Here is a 20,377-nt window from a genome sequence, read left to right as displayed (position 1 = left end):
AAGAAATTAATCTACATATAAAATATGGGTTACAGATTATTGGTCACTTTCTAACTAATAAAAGGATAGTGCATCTACTAATAATTCTATGTAAATAAATGATTTTTTTTACTGATGCAGTTGTTAAAAACGATGCCAACATATATCCGACACACTTTTTTTTTAAAGCTATGCGTCACGCCTTTAAGTTTTATGCCGATGCACCGACGCGAATTGATTAATCTAACCAAACCTACCAATACCCAATAATTGCTTTGAAAGTCAGGGCCATGTTGATTTGGCACCATTTGATAAACTGGGAAGGAACAATCAGTTCCATCCTAATTTGCCAAATAAAATGACCACCCCATGCTGATTAGTTGAAATTGTAAGTTAAGCAGGGCTTTTTCTTTGGCTTTTTACTGGTTGTAGGTGGGACATTACAAGTTGCAACTTCACCTTGAACAAAGCATCATTTTACATCTTTAGCATTGAGTTGAGTCTCACCCTGAACCTGTAGAGGGCGCTGGGCTGCAGGTTCTTAACCTCGGTACTGGTGCTAGAACTTGTCTGGGAAAACCACTCTGAGCTGCCTTTCTCGCTGTATTCAACCTGGTGATCGCACGTGCACACACACACACACACACACACACACACACACACACACACACATTATGTGCATTGAGCCAGTATTAACTTAAATTCGTTTTTTCATTCGCTTTGTCAGTTGAGATAAATGTATATGTAATGGAAAATTGTAAGCTTTTATTGGGCTGAACAACAAGTCATTGATCTGAGAATGAGCAAGAATGAATCAAATGCACTCCTGAGAGCTCCTGTGCCCCATTTGCTGATTTAAACTTGCTGCAGGGAAACACTAAAACAGGGAAATTCACTTCTTTAGTGTTCTTGAACACAATGGTAAAATCAAATGAATAAAACATTTGATGTAAAATTCAGCATAGAAAAAAACACTAACATGTCTGTGTGTATAACATTTTCTGGGATTTTTTGTCACACGTCTGTTGCACCTCACGAAGGGCCTGATGATAAGCTCATGAATTGAACCAGGACTGGTAAAGCAGGGAGATACGTTGATAAACTATGCGAAACGCATTCTTATTGACCACAAATACATTTCTTAGTGAAAGGTATTTGATAATGAAGCTTGAAAGATGCATCATTCATTCTTTCACATTGGAATTGTATAAGAGAAAATTCTTACAAGATGGCTTACGGGTGTTGAGAATGAACTGATTTTAACTAAAAGTTCACCGATCGGATTTTACCGATACCGATAGCTATGTCGGATCGTCCTAGCTGATACACGACTAATCAATCGATAGTTTTTAATATGAAAAGAAAAAAAAGAAAAACACCATGTAAAATAGAACAAAACTTTATTCTAAAATTAATAAAGTACTGACTCAAGAGATAAATATGAATAAATTAATAGTATTAATAAATATATATCAAATAAATGATCAATAATAAATAGATTTAATGCTCTCCGTGCAGCGCGCAGTCTCGTGTGTAAAAACAAACAGCACATTGTGTCAGTGATTCGCCTCTAGAGGCCGCTCACGTAATGACAGCAAACCTTCTCAGCCGCTATACCAAAATATACCAAAATACCAAAATATTGGTATGGATTTTTGCCAATAGCTGATTGTTCCAGCGATCAACAATCAGTGCAAAAATTATAAATCGGTAGACCAATTTTAACACAGAAAACAGAAATTGAGAATTCATTTCGTTTTTAAATCACAGATAAGAGTGAGAAAAAATAAACTAATGGAAAAAAAACAATAATAATCCAGTACAAATATTCTAGTTATAATTATCCAAAAAAATATAAACAATTTTCATAAACAGATACAATTAAAGAAACTATGATTTAAAATAATTTTCAATTTTCAATTATTTTAAACTTAAGATTATAAAGGAGTTGTCGAGTCACTGAGTTTTTATCTCAATAAAAAAAAATTATTAAAAAAATATTTTTTGTGTATTTTTACCTCTATGTACTTCTCGACCTGATTACATTTCCTCAGCGTAAAAGACAGCAATAAACTATATAAGACATAAACTCACAATGTACTCTCTGATGAAGCCGTGAGCATTAGCTGGAGGACTCCAGGAGCACAGCACCATGCCGTCTTCTGCGTTATCACAACTGAGCTGCAAAGCCTGAGGAGGATCGGGCACTGAAACACACACAAAACTCAAGTCGTACTTCATTCTGCCTTTTGCATGTGCGATGATGAAGCGTGTTTCACGAGAGTCACTCACAGCCCTCGGGGGTCCTCAGCGTGAGCATCTCGTTGGTCTTGTGCTGCTTGCTGAGGCACTGTGTCACCACTTTCACCTGGTAGGTGGTGTCTGGCCTCAGCACACTCAGTGTATAGCTGCTTTTGCTGCTGTGTGTGTCCATGGTGGTCCACTGCTGAGTCCCTACCAGCCTGGGGGCAGGAAAAAAGTTCAATACAGAACTTTGGCATATTATATTTAAACTAAAGAAGTGCTGCCAAGCAAGATACAACAATCATCTAACCAATTGTTTTTGTTGTATTTTTGTGAAATAGACAATCCTCCCAGCAGTAACACTTAATACACTAGAAAGGGAACGAAATGGATTGAAGTGGACGTATTTTTCTTTTATGAAATTGTCAAAAATGATTCAACTTACATATTCCCATTACAATAAAACAGACTCCGACTAATTAAATATGAACATATAACACATCGCAGGCTTGTGGTTCATTAGCTGGTGAGTTTACACTTTATCCATGCTCTCCGTTTTTTCTCACGCTTCTCCCTCACAATGATTTGATCGCATTTCGATTTCGAACATTTTGAAACACCTAGTCTTACCTTTTTTGAGTCACATCTATGTTCCTTTTGTTTATACCCAATAAAACTAGTTTAAAGGCAAAAACAAAAGAAGTGCACACAAAAACTGGACAATGTGGACAGAGGAGTCCAAATTAGACAGATGAACTTATGTAAGACGGAGAACAGAAGAGAAAATGTTAGCAGACTGTCTCACACCCACAGTCAAACATGAAGGTCGAAGCCTAATAGTTTGGCTTCCACTATGTAATGCAGCTAATAGAAACCGACTTCACCGTAGAACAAGACCATGACCTGAATCACATGTTCACGCTCTGTAAGCATTATTTCAAGAGCAGACAGTCAAATGGAGTGTTCGCAATCATTAAATGACCTGCCCAGTCACCGCATCTAAATCCTATTGGACTACTCTGGGATGAATTGAATCACAAGGAAAATTCTGGTGAAGAAAACCTGAAGTTTTACAAGGCAATGCATTCGGCAATGTATTTCAACTGAATGTTTGGATTAAACTGTCTGGTTATCAAAAGTGTGTAAACCTAAGGCAGGATTTATTCATACTCAGAGAGGATTTTAAAATGAAAATAAGGTTTAACATCTGTATATTTATATATTTGTTTGGCCAAAGTTTATCTCCATACTGTTAAATTACCGAGTTTGATGAAAATCACAAAAGGAACATGCGTGTCATCAAAAGTGATTAAAGACTACTTTCATGTGGCCGTATGTGTCTTGGCGTACTGACTCGAAAATGATTAATTTACAATAAGCGACTTTTAGCTGGTGTAATGAAAACGTATTTGCTGGATGACGCAGCAAAATGGCACTTTGTGATATCTGGGTTTTGTCGTTTTTGTTTTTAATGCAGCTGCGGCACCAGCAGATGGCACCAAAGTATGTCACAAATATCCCTTTTCAATCCTGAGAACATTAGAATTAATTTCGTATTTTTTTTCAGTACATCTTTACGAACATAATCCAACGTAATCCAATTGTTCATCGTTACTTGAGCATTTGCTCATGCGCATTCCAGCAACAAAGCATATTTTAAAGAGCCACGGTTAATTCCTTCGTCTTTCTGCAAAATCGACATTCACATACAATAGAAGTGGTTACTGATAAGTGTTAAATATTAGAAACAACTCAAATATGCATTTCACATCATACTGTTCAGCTGGAGGACCACACCCCCGGACCACCCCTCCAGAATCAAACTGTCTGCCGTTATGGAATGCAGGCAGGAGAACATACGACAACCTTACAGGGGGAACATGGCGCACTGTGGGATAGAAATGTAAGGTTTCAGATGAAGGCAGAATACCTGTAGTAGATGAGGAAGGAGCAGGAGGAGGGCGGCATGTTTTTGGGCCTGGACCAGGTGAGTGTGACAGTGCCGGAGAAGTCTGCGTGCCACTGGAGGTTCTGGACTTTATACACCAGCTGGTCGGCTGACGAGCAGAAAGACAACACTGGATTGAGCAAGCAGGAACTAGAGCAAGATTACCCTTGTGAAATTGTTTTCTAGGGACCAGGTAAGAGTGATGTAGTGTAGTGTCTCTCACCGGTGCAGTTATCCTCATCACTGTGGTCTGAGCAGTCTAAGAAGCCATCACACCTCTCACTCTCCAATACACAGGCCTCCCGGTCAGCACACAAACTCCCATTCACACACACCAGAGGCTCACGGGTGGCTACACAGAGAGCGGAGAAATACACACAAGGAGAACTCATTTATATACACGTTATTTCCAAAAGTATTGGGTCACCAAGTCATAAATATAGTGTGATTTTTTGAGTATTGCATTCCACATTTAGTCGCAATTTGCTCTTATATTACGAAAGGCAGGTACTGATGTAAGTGAGGAGACCTGGGGTGCAGTCAGTGTTCCAATTCATCCCAAAGGTGTTCAATAGGGATGAGATCAGAACTCTATAGCAGGCCACAATCTTCCTCTCCGAAGCATGTAAACCAGATCTTCAAAAAGGTAACTTTGTGCAGAGAAGCATTGCCATGCTGGAACAGTTTTGGGTTTCCAAGTTCAAGTGAATGCAAAATTTTATTACAGTGCATCCAAAGTATGTATATATATATATATATATATATATATATATATATATATATATATATATATACACACACATATACATACACACACTGTACAGACCAAAAGTTTGGACACACCTTCTCATTCAAAGAGTTTTCTTTATTTTCATGACTATGAAAATTGTAGAGTCACACTGAAGGCATTAAGGGCTATTTGACCAAGAAGGAGAGTGATGGGGTACTGCGCCAGATGACCTGGCCTCCACAGTCACCGGACCTGAACCCAATCGAGATGGTTTAGGGGTGAGCTGGACCGCAGAGTGAAGGCAAAAGGGCCAACAAGTGCCAAGCATCTCTCGGGGAACTCCTTCAAGACTGTTGGAAGACCATTTCAGGTGACTACCTCTTGAAGCTCATCAAGAGAATGCCAAGAGTGTGCAAAGCAGTAATCAAAGCAAAAGGTGGCTACTTTGAAGAACCTAGAATGAGACATTTTTCAGTTGTTTCACACTTTTTTGTTATGTATATAATTCCATATATAATTCCACATGTGTTAATTCATAGTTTTGATGCCTTCAGTGTGAATCTACAATTTTCATAGTCATGAAAATAAAGAAAACTCTTTGAATGAGAAGGTGTGTCCAAACTTTTGGTCTGTACTGTATATATATATATATATATATATATATATATATATATATATATATAAATAAATAAAAATTAAAATCGCTTAAGATGCTTCTGAGTAGTAATTTCAGGAATCAAATTCACAAGTGTACAGGAGTCTAAGAAATGCAAACTTGGCCATGTTCTCAGGAAGGAAGGAGAAGATCAAGCATGCAAACATAAACAGATAGTGCTCTTCTCAACCACAGACTCTGCATCACCACCAGGTGGGAAAGATACAGTCAGCTGGCTTCATCTAATTACTTTTTGTTTCTTCTTCTTTTTTTTTTTTTTAAGAAAAATAAAGGAATAAGCCAAAAAATATATATAAAAATAATAAAATGTATGACAGTTTTGTATGAAAACTTGAATGTTACATGAGTGCTGTATAAAAACAAGAACAAAAATATATTTTACAATTTATTTACAAAAAAACTAAAATTCTAACTATGGAACTAATACAGTTTGAAGAACTGTAAACTTGTATTATTTAGACTGTATATAAATATATAAATTTTATAAAAGCTCTACTACATTCGACTTTGATCAATTCAATGTAATGTAATATGAGTGTGTGAACCTGGGGACCTGTAAGGAACTGGTGAACCATCAAGGTTGGATTTTCTCATGTTTAAATGTTCCTGGGAAATTAAGGCAAGTATTATAAAATAAATAAATAAATAAAATAAAAAAGGAACGGAAAGTGCCGTTGATGTCGGACTGAGGCAATGGAATTTTACATGTGAGTATTTTCTCTCTTATAGAATTGTTTCTTCTAATCTTACAGTGCATTTGAATAGGGAATGAAAGATTGAAAATCTTGAACAGCCAATAAAAGTGAATAGATAAATAAATACGGAGAAATTTTTCGTTTACATCATTGTGTCAGCGAAACCAAAAGCTGGCGATGATTTCCAGAGTAATATATTTCCCACACAGCTGGCCATCATGTCTATCAGCTCTGAGATTTAGAAAGCTATTGTTACGAGGATACGCAAGTAAATGTAGAACAGCATGGGTGAGGGGAAAAAACCCTGATCTATCACAGTTCTACAGTGGCAGTGGATTTCATCATGGATTTATTGTTAATGTTACTGGAAAAAGAAATGGAAATCATTTGAAACAGCCAGTGGGTGTGAAAGTGTCACAGGTTTCCTTATTTGAGACTGTTTTCTGTCCACCAGCTGATTTTAATTATTCATTTATTTACTATTCTTTTCTAATAGCCAGATTGAAAAGTTTTCATGTGTGTGGTCCCTGAAAAACAATTCCCACAATAATAGCTTTTTTTTTTTTTTTTTTTTTTTTTACACAGAAGGTTTCCAACACCAAAATATTTTTCCAGGATGTAAATACATGAACAGTGCAGTTTTTTAAATGATGATTTTATTTATTAAGGGAAAAATGCTGTCCAAAACTGCCTGGCACTATGTGAAATAAAGTAATGATCCAGACAATAATCCGAAGCACACCAGCATGTCCACCCCTGAATGGCTTTAAAAAAATAAAAAAATAAAAACAGCAGGGTTTTGGAGTCAAAGTCTGGACTTTTTTTTATTGTGATGCTATGGCATGACCTTAAACAGGCCATTCATACTCAAAAACGCCCCAATGTGGCTGTATTAAAGCAATTATTAAAAAAAAAAAATAAATAAATAAAAAAAAGAGTAAGCTAAAATCAGTTATAACGCTTATATACGCTTGATTGCAGCTGTTACCACCGTAATGCATTTTTTAAAACCAGTTATGATGTTTAGGGGCAATTACTTTTTCACACAGGGCCTAGAAGATTTGGACAGCTTTTTACCCTTAAATAAAATCGTTAATTAAAAACTGCATTTCGTGTTTACTTAGATTATCTTTGTGTAATGTTGAAAGTTGCTTTGGTGATCTAAATCATTTGTAAATAAATCAATTGTGACAAATATTTACAAAAATGTGTTTTTTTTTTGTTCCAAATATCAGGAGGGGGCAAAAACATTTTCACAGCACTGTACTTTCTATCCTTGCATTGTTACACTGTATGGACTTGTAATAATGCATGTGCTTTCTGAACATCCCAGGCCAGATTTAATCCACATTTGTGGTTTGCAAAAAAAAAAACTCCTCTGGAAAGATGTTCCATGATTTTGAATCGTTATGTAGCGAATACACGACGCAAATCTCAGTGCAAGTTGTTACTATGGAAACAATAACATGGATGTGACGGTGGACACATACGGCAGTCGGACTCGTCCGAGTTGTCCTGACAGTTGGAGTGGCCATCGCAGCGCTGCCATTCCGGGATGCATGATGGCGGCTTACGGCACAGGAACTGCCCTCTGGAACAACGGCCAGACGGGTCAGTGGCATGAGTGGGCACAGGCATCTGAGTCACCGAGCTATTAGAAGCTAACACACAAACACACAGAGTAAGACACAGAAAAAGAACTGCCAAATAAGTGTTGTTGGGAGTGTGTAATGTCACACTTCTACCTGTAGGGCAGCCCACTTCATCACTGCCATCGGGGCAATCAGCATATCCATCACACACCCAGTTATTCACTATACATGCTCCAGAGCCGCAGTGGAAGCGGTTAGGCGCACACGTTGCAAGGCCCGGGGCAGGCGTATGGGGATAAAGTCCATCTAAAAGAGGCCATACGTATATTATAAACACAGGGCTTTAAATAATTTCGCGCTTGTACTCCTTCATATTACAAAGCGAATCACAGCGACATAATAGTGTGTCTCCATTTCATTGTTAAAGTGCATGCATGTAGAATTACTAGGGTAATATTTAAGTGTAGTTATGCGGAAGTAGAAGACAGTGAGAGGGAAAGGGACAGACGGACAATTAGACGGCGTACCTGTGCATTGCGCCTCATCCGACCAGTCTCCGCAGTCATTCTCACCATCACATTTCCACCACGTAGGCACACAGCGGCCGTTCTTGCACTCGTACTGGAAGTAATGCGTGCAGCCGGGCTCCTCTGTGGGAGAACCCGCTGAAAGAGAACAGAGAATTAAGAGGTGCAAAACCACACATGCAGACACGTATGAGCAGCATTCGGGGGCGGTTAACAATAAGGGTCGACCAATTTTGCAGATAAATTGGCACCGAAAACTGTTCCATACTGATAGTTATTCCGGATTGTGCCCTTTGCTAGAACGGCTTAAAATGTCTGCTGTTATTACGAGAGCGGCCTCAAGGGGGCGAATCCCTAGCATTTTTACTAACATGCGAGACCGCGTGCTGCACGGAGAGCGCTCTTTTATATTTATTACTTTGAATTTGTGATTAGAATTTATTATTATTTAGTACATTTATAAATGAATATAATTCTATTTAGCACTGTTTTTGGAACAAAGTTCAGTATTATTTTACACAGTATTATGTTTGTTTTATTATCTATTATACATAATAACCTCTAGTTAACAACACGGCGCTTACCGCAGTTTGCTTCGTCCGAGTAGTCGCCACAATCGTCCATGCCATCACACTTCCAGTCCAGACTTACGCACATGCCGTTGGTGCACTGGAAGTTGTAGGTGTCGCACTTCTTCTCGAATTCGGGATGGGTAGCTGGCGGAGGCACGTATACAGGAATTTGTAATTAATCCAATAGGGATTTCCTTATTTGTTTAATGAATGCAATTAGAATGCAAAATGAACCTAATGTGCACAAAAAAACGTCGGACTCACAGCAGCCGGCGTAAGCGGCGTCCTCATCTGAGCCGTCGGAGCAATGCTTTGTTCCATCACACACCAGCGACTGGAAAAGGCACTGAGCTCGGTTCCGACACACAAACTCCATGTAGCGTGTGCACAAAGGATCTGCCACAACGAACACACAGTGTTTGAGATTTTTAACACTCGTCATGACTAGAATTGGTTCTGTAGCTCCTGCTCGCACTTAAATACTAACCGCAGTGCTGCTCGTCGGCGCCCCCTGGGCATTCCTCCACGCCGTTACAGTGCGAACTGGCAGGCAAGCACGTGCCATTAGAACACAGAAAGCCGTTACAGCGATCTCCTTCTGGAGGTGTTGAAAAAGAAAAAAGCACTTCAGAAGGGTAAGTACGTACAGACTCAACATTTTTTTCAAATAAAGGGAGAGAAAAAATATTCCGGGTTATTGGGTTTTCCTTGTGTCCCAAGTGGAACAAATTCTTTAATGAAAAATGATTAATTTTCCTGATTTTTACGTTTTACGAGCACACACTGTGCTTTGATTATGCCCTTCGGATGTAACCTTTATTTCATCTTTTTCTTTTTAGTTGAAATGATTTGAATTTCTTGTCACGGTGCAGATATTTTGGACTCGTCGTTATCACTGGCCGTTTGATTAAGCAGCTCATTTGCTGTGATGCCTCATTGATTAAGGGCATCTTTAATTAGCCCTTTTCATCAGTGTTTTTATTAAAGACACGGCTAAATATCATGAATCCAAAAGCCAGTCGGGGAGGGGGGTGACCCGCTAATCAAAGTGGCGCTTTTCTTCCGCAGAGCGTAATAACAATGCAGTCGCTTTTACGGTCATCGCTGCCGTTGTGTAAAGTTGGTGGGAAATTAATTGGAACCACAAAGTCTGCTCGCCCTTGTCTTTTAATGTACAGTGGTGGGTGGGGTGAGAGAGGGGGAGGACATGTGTTCGGGTTTAGTTTCTTATATTCTATAGTGCACTACGAAGGGAGCTTAAGGCCTTTGTTTAAGCACTCGATAGCTCACTTTATAGAGCTCAAGCATCAGTCCCTTTTGTCTTCTTCACCTGATGTGTCAATCTGTGTGTGGGTGCTATAGACCACTGACCACAGTGACTGGGCTCCTCGTCAGAGCCGTCCTGACAGTCATCATCGCCGTCACAAACCCAGCGCTGAGGAATGCAGTGACCTGTGTTACACTGGAAACTGCTGCTCTCGCATGTATGGTGGCCCACTGAGTAAGAGAGAGATCGGAGAAGGGTTTATCATTAAGCAGATGTTATTATAAAGTCCCTTCACTCAATCAGGTGGCAGTCAGTGTGTGTGCGCCTTACCAGTGCAGTTGGCTTCGTCAGACCAGTCCCTGCAGTCGTTATCGCCGTCACAGCGCCAGGCGTCACGAATACACACTCCTCGCGCGCACATGAACTCCGCAGGACCGCACTGATGCGAGTCTGCAACAAGATTTACGCAGTGACCGTCAATATCACAATCGCACGCCATGGAGACGCACACAACACAAATTCGAGTCAGCGATTCCTATTCAAAATTTTCAGATGCATAATTTCACATTGATTTATTTATATATATATATATATATATATATATATATATATATATATATATATATATATATATATATATATATACATACACACACACACACACACACACACACACCCGTTTATTAATATATGCTACAACACACACAGTTTGTAAAGTATCGCACAAAATTTCAGCAACCATTTCATATCTTCTCAAGGGACAATACTAAAGAGATGACACTTGGATATATTTTAGAGTAGTCAATGTGCGTCTTGTACAGCGGTACAGATTTACTGCAAATAACTCGACATGCAGCCATTATTGTAAAAATAGCAACAAAATGCGCATGGTGTGTACGTGTGTAGGTGTGCAGGTGCCATTCTGAGTTTTCAGTTCAGGCCTTCTCTGCACTAAATAAAGCCGCGTCCACCTCCCGTAGGTGACGTCACCAGGGGGTGACCCATAAAGTCGGGTCGGAAGCTGGGATCAGGGGTTCGCTTGGTTCTTTTTGTTATTCTGCTTCGTGTCTTGTTACTTCTGTGACTGACCTACACCCATCTTGATTTTGAGTTTGCTCTGTCCCGTTTGACTGTAAATACTCACTGTATCATACCAGTTGTAATATATATATACATGTGTGTTGTCGTGTCGTGTCTTTCATTTGAGTTGTACAGATCTAGTAAAGATCTAGTAAAGTATAGAAAGTTTTTGTAGTTTATCCCGGTGCAGTACGGTACATATTTTATTATGCCTCCTGTTATTAGATACACCAGCGTTTCAGTTCCATTCTTTATCCCCAATTCAACCAAATACACCCACATCCACCCTGTTAGTTTAATCACGCTGTCCGGCCCTACCCTAGACTGGGGCATAACAGCTGTAAGTGCTCGATGGGTCACGACTGTTTTGGCAGCAAAAGGGGGACCAACACAATATTGGGCAGGTGGTCATAATGTTATGCCTGATCTTTTTTTTTTGCCTTAATAGAACGTAAAATAAATATTAAATAATGACATAAATGAAATTTGTTTTATTCACACACTGTACACAGGGTCTTCAATATTAGTTGTTTTGAAAATATTCTTTATATATTCTTTAATATAGGCAAATATCATCAAATATTAATGCTTATTGAATCATTTTTAAACAAACGACTTCTAGATGCAACTATTGATTTCGAGCCTAAAAGGTTTTTTATGGGCAAATAATTGTACAGTGGAACCCCGTTGTACGAGCATAATTCGTTCTTGGAAATTACTCGTAGGTCCATTTGCTCGTATGCTCGAACTGATTTTCCCCATAGGAATGAATGTAAAAGTGATTTAATCCGTTCCGGGATCTCATCCGATCGCTTATTTCTGCACTTAAAAAGTATTTGTAGCCTATTTTTAAAAACAAATACACAGCAAATTACCGTAATGTAAACATAATTTAACACTTACTCATGTGGTAGTGGTTGATTGCGAGTTTGAGACGCGCACCACGCTCATAACCTCCTCGGTTTCCATGGTAATTCTATTTACTTTCGTTTTCACAGCACCTTCACTGATTTTCTTGGGAGACATTTTTCAAGATTTCGAGTGAAATAAAAATATAAAAATAAAAAGTTACTGTGGGAGAGCGTATGAATACGGGAGCCACTTTTATTTGTTTGTTTTTTTTGTGTCGGTCTACTTAGTGCCCCACGCAGCACGTCTCTGTTTGCTCGTGCCTTCGAAATTTGCTCATGAAACAGGGTAAAATTTTGCGAGCGAGGTCGCTCGTATCTCCGTTTGCTCGTACTATAGGTTGCTCGTACAACGGGGTTCCACTGTTACTTGTTTTTCTAGAAAAATAAACTCGTCAAGAGCCTCGGCCCATTTTTCTAAATTGTCATATTCTCAATATCGGTTAAATGGCACACAAACTTCATCGATTTTTCTCAGTAAGGACATTTAGGAAATGTAAATTGTAGCTTACTTTGTATGCAACTGTAATTGTTTGGTTATAATTAACTGCTTATAAGGCAGCACATAGAGAACAAAGATCAATAGATCAAAGATCAAACAATAGAACAATGATTAAACTGACTAGAACTACCCATCCAGCCAATCAGAATTGAGTATACAGAGTGTATACATGTATAATAATAATAATAATAATAATAATAATAACCATATCACAAAATTTTAAAATAAATATCATGTATCATTTCGGAGAAAATAATTATTACAGCACAATATCAGTAGAATGAAAATGTAGCTCAGACACACACACACACACACACACACACACAAGCTTACCACAATGCTCCTCATCACTGTTGTCACCACAATCGTCCTCGTGATCACACTTGAAAGCCAAAGGGATGCATGAGCCAGAAGCTACGCAGCGGAACTGCACAGACGGATCACAAGAGGTGGTGGCTGCGGATGGAACGAGGGAGAGAGATAACAGTGAATCTCAGGAAACATAGAAGGAGACGAACAGCTCTATCTGAACAGTAGGTGGGCAGAGCCAAGGCTGCTGTCACTCACGGCACTCCTGCTCGTCACTCATATCTCCACAGTCGTTGTCACTGTCGCACTTCCAGATGCTGCTGATGCACTTGCCGTTCGAGCATCGGTACTGGTTCGGCAAACAAGTGTGTTCTATTGAGAAGAGAGAAAAAAGAGACTGGTTGAAGATATGGTTGTGTGGACTGCTATAGATCTGCACCACAGGCCTCTTCATGCTACATCAGTACCTGCCTTTACTAACACTCTTGTGGCTGAACGAGCACAAATCTCCACAACCACACTCTGAAATCTAGTGAAACATCTTAAGTGGAGGTTATAATAACAGAGAATGGAGACTATGGAATGCGATGTTCAAAAAGTTCAGAGAAAACTTTAGAATGTTTGTCCATATACACGAAACCATATTTCCAATTTTTTTCCCGCTACAGCGTCTCTCAAAGCCTCTGAACGCAAATCAGCACCCGTAGGTTTGTAGATCAAAAGCCAATTTCCTCCAGAGGAGATACTCCACCAGTGGACCATCACAATAACTCTGCAGACCTTTTCATTTTACACGCCTGCTGCTCTCGCATGGAGAATTCCTTTCAGTTTTCATTCACTGGTTCAATAAATGTCTGTACTGAGCTTATTTATTTTAAACACTGCACTGCTGCTATGGAGCTCATTAATCCTGCATCCTCGGACTTTCAGCAAGTTCGACATCTGGTCCTTTTACTCTGCGTTTAATATTTCTGTTCTCTATTTTACTGTCGAACACAGACAGGAAATAAGTGGTTAAAAAGTAAGTCATTTGTCCTATTTTTCTAGCAGTTACATTCATTACATTGGAATGATATTACATTAGAAACCAATCAATCAACAATCTACAACCTTCTCCTCGTATCCTTGTGGAAATGTGATGCGTGTGTATTAGGGATGGTAAAATCCACCAATTCGCATCGGTGCAACAGAATAAAAGTTAACAATGTGATGCATCGAAAAAAAAAAAAAAAAGTTGTATATCAGATTCAATTTGCATTTTGGATCACGATGCATCCCTTTTACATATTATCCTCCGATTATATATAAATTATAACACCCATGCGTACCAGAATCTTTCGGTACTGGGCTTCCGGTTCAGTACACACATAAACTGAATGCAATCCTTTATACAAGCGGAACATAGTTACAATCTGAGTTTCATCAGGAACGTATTAAGTGGCAGACCGCACGATTGTTTATTCTCCGCCTAGCATTTTGAGCAATTTCTTTTTGAACTTAAAAGCATACACAAAATAAAAAAAACACTACAGTTAGCGCAGTGTCACTGTGGCTACTCACTCCGTACAGGAATCAATAGCGTTAGCGCTGTGGATTCAAGATTCTTTATTTGTCACATAGTTATATGCAGGATACAATTTGCAGTGTAATGAAAAGTTGAAAAGAAAAAAAAAAATTCTTCAATCCATAACGTTCTACAGTTCCTGGTTAGCCACTAATGCTAGCGATAACAATTGTTTAGATTATGTTCAGCTTCAGAAGACATTTGTTGAAGTATGCTATAAACAAGTAGAAGAGTTAAGTAGATCATATCTTTGGAGAATAACATTTTATATGTAAAACACACACACACACACACACACATATATACACCTGTATTGCCCAATTAGGATCTAACAAATCTAATCCAATTAATTTTTTCCTTTCATTTAATTGATTTCATTTGTGCCAATTTTATTTATTCTATTTTATTTGTATAAAATATAAAATATTTTATTTACAAAGCATTTTATTTCTAATCGAATGAACCATGACAAATAATATGTTTACACGCTACACTGTTTCTCAAGCGCAGTTATGGAGATGCACATCCCTAGTGTGTACGTTTCTCACCTGTCTTCACACACGTGTTGTTGTGGAGCTGGTAGCCACTGGGGCACTGACACTGGAGTTGTCCTGAGGGCAGTTTGGTGGTGGCTACTCCGTCTGGACACACACAGCTATGTTTGTGGCCCGGCTGGGGCAAACAGAGCAGTGTACACGGCTGATCGGCGCACGCGTTATGGCCTGCAGTGTGCACACACACACACACACACACACACACACACACACACACACACACACACACACACACAGATGACACGAACAGAACAAGAGCTTCTAAAATATGTAGTGAATAAGTATGGCTTTGACATGGAAAGTGAAGCAGTGCTGATCTAGAAGCTGACCTCTGGCCTTGCCCTTGTAGAAGATTTTAAGATCCATGACGCCGGTCAGCCTTCCGACGAGGAGCTCGCCGTTCGATGAACCTGATTTAGGTGCCTTGAAGATGCCCATTCTTGACCAGTCATCCCAGTAGAGGTCATTCTGAAAAGTAAAAGGAAATCTAGTACTGCTGCATTCACAAGAACTGATTTTATCCTAATCATCTTTTTCATAATCATCATGTTTTTTTTTTTTAATAGAAAACACTTTCATGCGCATTCATTACACCAACATTAACAGGTTCCTGGTACATATGTGTAACCAAATAACAACTCGTCCATTCGTCAGGCAAAACATTATCACAATATAACATTATGACAGGTGAAGTGAATAACACTGATTAAATCTTCATCATGGCACCTTGTTAATGAGTGGGATATATTTGGCAGCAAGTGAACATTTTGTCCTCAAAGTTGACGTGTTAGAAGCAGGAAAAATGGGCAAGCGTTAGGATTTGAGTGAGTTTGACAAGAGCCAAATTGACTAGTCGACTGGGTCTAAGCGTCTCCAAAACAGCAGCTCTTGTGGGGTGTTTCCGGTCTGCAGTGGTCCAAAAACGAAGGTTGGCCTGTGTGGTCCAACAGACTGTAGCTCGAATAGCTAAAGAAGTTAATGCGGTTAGTGATCGAGGGGTCAGGACTGCTGATGCCTAATGCCTGGTCTTTACCTTAAATACAGCTATAGCGTAGGGATGCGGCAGGCCCTCCATGAGCACCGTGCGCTGCCCCCCGGTAAAGTCGGCTCTCTCAATGCGGTCTCCGTATGCTTCGGTCCAGTAAAGCCAGTGCTCGTCCGCCGTGATACCATTAGGCCAGCGCACACCGTCCGACACGATGCGGGACACGTTGGAGCCGTCCATCCAGCTGCGGTACACTCCAGCCGCTCTGTCCCCCCAATCCGTCCAGAACATGAGGCTGACAGACACGTATTAAGAGTATTAAAACACTGCACACTGTGAAAACTTTTAAAAACCATTGAAAGCCAGATTCGTTTAAATTCTTTGCAGAAGAAACTACAGCCACTTTGTATTTAGTCCTACATGCTACATTCTTTGAATGCAACAAGAAAAACTCCAACCCGAATGTCCCCTAAACATTTTGGATTGATGTATCTGTAATCTTCAATGGCGTCCAGGATTTATTTTTTTAACACAATAAGAAAACTGGATTTTTTCATTTGTTTAACGGGTCACTTTTTAAATATTGTACCAACCCCTAAATTACCCATGATGCAGTTTGACTACCTGCTGATAGTGGCACAGTGGAAATTCGTCTCGATGCAAAAATATTCTCCCGTTTTTACTTTTTACACTATATGGGCAAAAGTTTTTGGACACCTGTCTTCATCCATCGATATGTTGTTCTTGCCCCGAACCGTTTCCACGATGTCAGAGGTACGCAATAGTATTGGATGAATTGGGACGCTGACTGCACCTCGGGCCTCGTCACGATACATTAGTCCCTGATTTTACTAGCATCCTTGTAGCTGAATGAGCACTAATCCAAAATCTAGAGGAAAATCTCGGCAGAGGTAAAACAGCAAATTGGGACTAAATGTGGAATGGGATGTTCAAAAAGCACATACAAATCTTATGGTCAGGTGTCCACAAACTTTTTGCCCATATAGTGAACGTCGGATTTCTCATTCATATGACATCAAAAACAAAATGAGCTGAAAAACAGCGTGTTCAAGAAGCTACATAAAAGAATACCAGCAGAATACCATTCTAAAAGCGACAAAATGGAGAAGTCCAGAAATTGCCATACCTCTCTCCGGGAATCAGGGCCAGTGCTCGAGGATGCTCCAATATGGAGGAGTTGACGAGGGTGTGTCTTAGATCCCCGTCAGGGTTCGAGACCTAAACAAGACAAACCAGTGAGTGATTCACTATTGCACCCAATATATCAAAAACATTATAAAATTTAAAAAAATATATATATATTTTTTTACCTCTATCTTCTGAGACCCTGCATCCACCCAATAGAGAAGACGACTGACAGGTTCAAATGTCAGAGCCTCAACGTTCTGCAGGCCTTTCCGAATGACCACTTCCTGGCCAGAACTGCCGTTCAAACACAGCCTCTACAGATTCACAGGGAGACGGAGTGTCAAGTCAAGTTTATTTCTATAGCGCTTTTCACAACAGACACAGCAGCTTTACAGGATTTAACAGTTAAGGTGAATGGTGTGTATTTATCCCTGATGAGCAGCCATGGTGACTGTGACAAGGAAAAACTCCCTTAGATGTTATGAGGAAGAAACCTTGAGAGGAACCAGACTCAAAAGGGAAACCCATCCTCATTTGGGTGACATCAAGACTGTGATTATAAATCTTTAAACAATACAGAACACTAGAGAGTGTACACTAGGAGTGTATACTATGGCTGACAATCTCTGCCCTCTATTCCGTTCATGCGCATGCAGATGCACTGATTATCTTAATAAAAATAGCCCCTGTCAAGATATTATGCTCCTTAAGTTGATGTGCTGAATGACAATGTGAAATATCTGCATTTGGAATGAAAAACATCATAAAAAAAACATCAATTCTTAACAGTCCCTGAGGACATTCGCTTTTAATCGCAGTACAATACAGAACTGCTACAAGTGCTAGTACCTGTATGGTGTCAAGTGAAATGTCAGCCCAGTAGAGGCAGTTCCTCTCGTAGTCGAAGTCCAGAGCCACAGCCTCACGGAGGCCAGAAAGCGGCAGGGGCTGGTCCACGCCTGTAGCCAGGTCGTAGCGGTGGATAGAGTTCCTCACGGCGTACAGGATGAATTCGTTACTCTCTACACACAAAAACACATCAGAAAGAATCAGTGAAAACGGTTAATAGATAATCAAAGATTTAAGTGCATTTTGTCAGCCATGCGAGTTTCCACAGACCTTTACCAAAATTTGCGGATTTTGGACGCACTCCCGCAGCCCCATGGTACCTTAGAGAATTAATCTAGACATTATGTCTCTTTAATACAATAATTTGTTTAGCCAATGATACGATACACTAAAGACATATGGTAGCTCACAAAAGTGAGTACACCCCTTACATTTGAAAGGTGTACTCACTTTTGTCAGATACTGTAAAGCAGCTACCGAAGCGATGCGATATGATTCACCCCATTACGATGCAGTGTGATCCGATTTCGATTAGATTCAACACAAAGCAAATCAAAGCAATACTATGCAACAGAAAAAATATGACGCTCTGCAATTCAATATGGTACAGAAAGTTTTTTCTTCAGTTTAGACAGACAGCAAATCATAGATTTACTTAAGTGCCTTCTGACTTCTAACGTATGGCCCTTTCACAAACACGCCTTTGTAGTTTTCTTCTTCTTCTCCTTCCCATTAGGGGTCGCCACATCCGATCATCATTCTCCATACTACTCTGTCCTCTACATCTGCCTCTTTCAAACCAACTACCTGCATGTCTTCCCTCACCAAATCCATGAACCTCCTCCTTAGTCTTCTTCTTTTCCTCCTTTCTAGCGTTTCCATCCTCAGCAGTCTCTTACCGATATACCCCGATATGTCCCTCCTCTGCACATGTCCAAACCATCTCAATCACGCCTCTTTTACTTTGTCTCCAAAACGTCCTACATGCACTGTCCCTCTAATAAACTCATTTCTAATCCTGTCCATCCTCATCACTAACAACGAAAAAGATTACATCTTTAGCTCTGCTACCTCCAGCTCCACATCCTGTCTTTTACTCAATACCACTGTCTCTAAATCATACAACATCTCAGGTCTCACCACAGTCCTATAAACTTTCCCTTTCACTCTCACAGATACTCTTCTATCACTAATCACTCCTGCCACTCTTCTCCACCCACTTCACCCTGCGTGCACTCTTTTCTTCACTTCTCTAACACACTCTGCATTACTTTGCACTGTTGACCCCAGGTACCTAAACTCCTGCACTTTCTCCACCTCTTCTCCCTGCAACCGCACCACTCCACTGCCCTCCCTCTCATTCACACACATGTACTCTGTCTTACTCCTACTGACTTTCATCCCCCTTTTCTCCAGCGCATACCTCCACTTCACCAGGCTCTCTCACCCTGCTCCCTACGCTCACCACAAATAACAATACCATCTGCAAGCATCATAGCCCACGGAGACTCCTCTCTGACCTCGTCCGTCAACCTGTCCATCACCACTGCAAACAGGAAAGGGCTCAGAGACGATCCTTGATGTAGTCCAACCTCCACCTTGAACCAGTCTTTCGTTCCTACTGTACACTTTACTGCTGTCACACAGTCGTCCATGCATGTCCATGCAAAAAAGTTTGTTTATGCTGATGCACTGATGTGAATCGGTGAATCTTATCATCCCTACAATCCAAACATACAACAATCAGACAAAAGGTTGTTGATGCCTGACCATAAGATTCATATGTGCTTTTTTGAAAAACCCATTCCACATTTAGTCCCCATTTGCTGGTATTATAACCTCCACTCAGCTAGGAAGATGTTTCACTAGATTTTGGAATGTGCTTATGGAGAGTTGTGCTTATTCAGCAACAAGAGCTTTAGTAAAGTCAGGTACTGGTGTAGGATGAGGAGGCCTGGGGTTCAATCAGCCTTTACAACTCATCCCAAAGGTATTCAACAGACCACTTAAGCTTCTCCACTCCAACATATGCAAACCATATCTTCATGAGGCTCACAGGGGCATCTTCATGCTGGAACAGGTCTGGGTCTCATAGTTCAAAAGACATACTTGAAGTACACATGGCTGGTGTCTGAATACTTTTGTGGATACATTCGAGGTCAGGAGTTTCTATATGCCGTGCAGAATGTCAACAATTTCAATCAAATGAAAGGGACTGGAAAAAGCTTTTTTCACATAGCTTGAATC

The 20,377-nt window shown here is 40.0% G+C and overlaps 1 protein-coding gene across 1 annotated transcript in view; it reads right to left on the bottom strand.

The window, feature by feature from the left end:
• The window catches only part of sorl1 (sortilin-related receptor, L(DLR class) A repeats containing), an 88,547-nt gene that overhangs the window by 11,653 nt on the left and 56,517 nt on the right, over positions 1-20,377 (bottom strand). The window contains 21 exon segments of the mRNA XM_046862745.1: positions 487-591; positions 2,074-2,186; positions 2,272-2,441; positions 4,154-4,280; positions 4,395-4,523; positions 7,763-7,933; positions 8,018-8,170; positions 8,392-8,529; positions 8,976-9,107; positions 9,228-9,359; positions 9,451-9,561; positions 10,335-10,460; positions 10,561-10,680; positions 13,054-13,176; positions 13,288-13,401; positions 15,142-15,315; positions 15,477-15,615; positions 16,181-16,427; positions 17,280-17,371; positions 17,464-17,595; positions 18,131-18,303. Coding sequence (XP_046718701.1) covers positions 487-591; positions 2,074-2,186; positions 2,272-2,441; positions 4,154-4,280; positions 4,395-4,523; positions 7,763-7,933; positions 8,018-8,170; positions 8,392-8,529; positions 8,976-9,107; positions 9,228-9,359; positions 9,451-9,561; positions 10,335-10,460; positions 10,561-10,680; positions 13,054-13,176; positions 13,288-13,401; positions 15,142-15,315; positions 15,477-15,615; positions 16,181-16,427; positions 17,280-17,371; positions 17,464-17,595; positions 18,131-18,303 — 2,921 coding nt within the window.

This window comes from Silurus meridionalis, chromosome 12 (assembly GCF_014805685.1).
Source record: "Silurus meridionalis isolate SWU-2019-XX chromosome 12, ASM1480568v1, whole genome shotgun sequence".
Classification (NCBI taxonomy): Eukaryota; Metazoa; Chordata; class Actinopteri; order Siluriformes; family Siluridae; genus Silurus; species Silurus meridionalis.
Note: the sequence above shows the minus strand (reverse complement) of the source record. Positions and strands in the feature narration are given on the sequence as shown.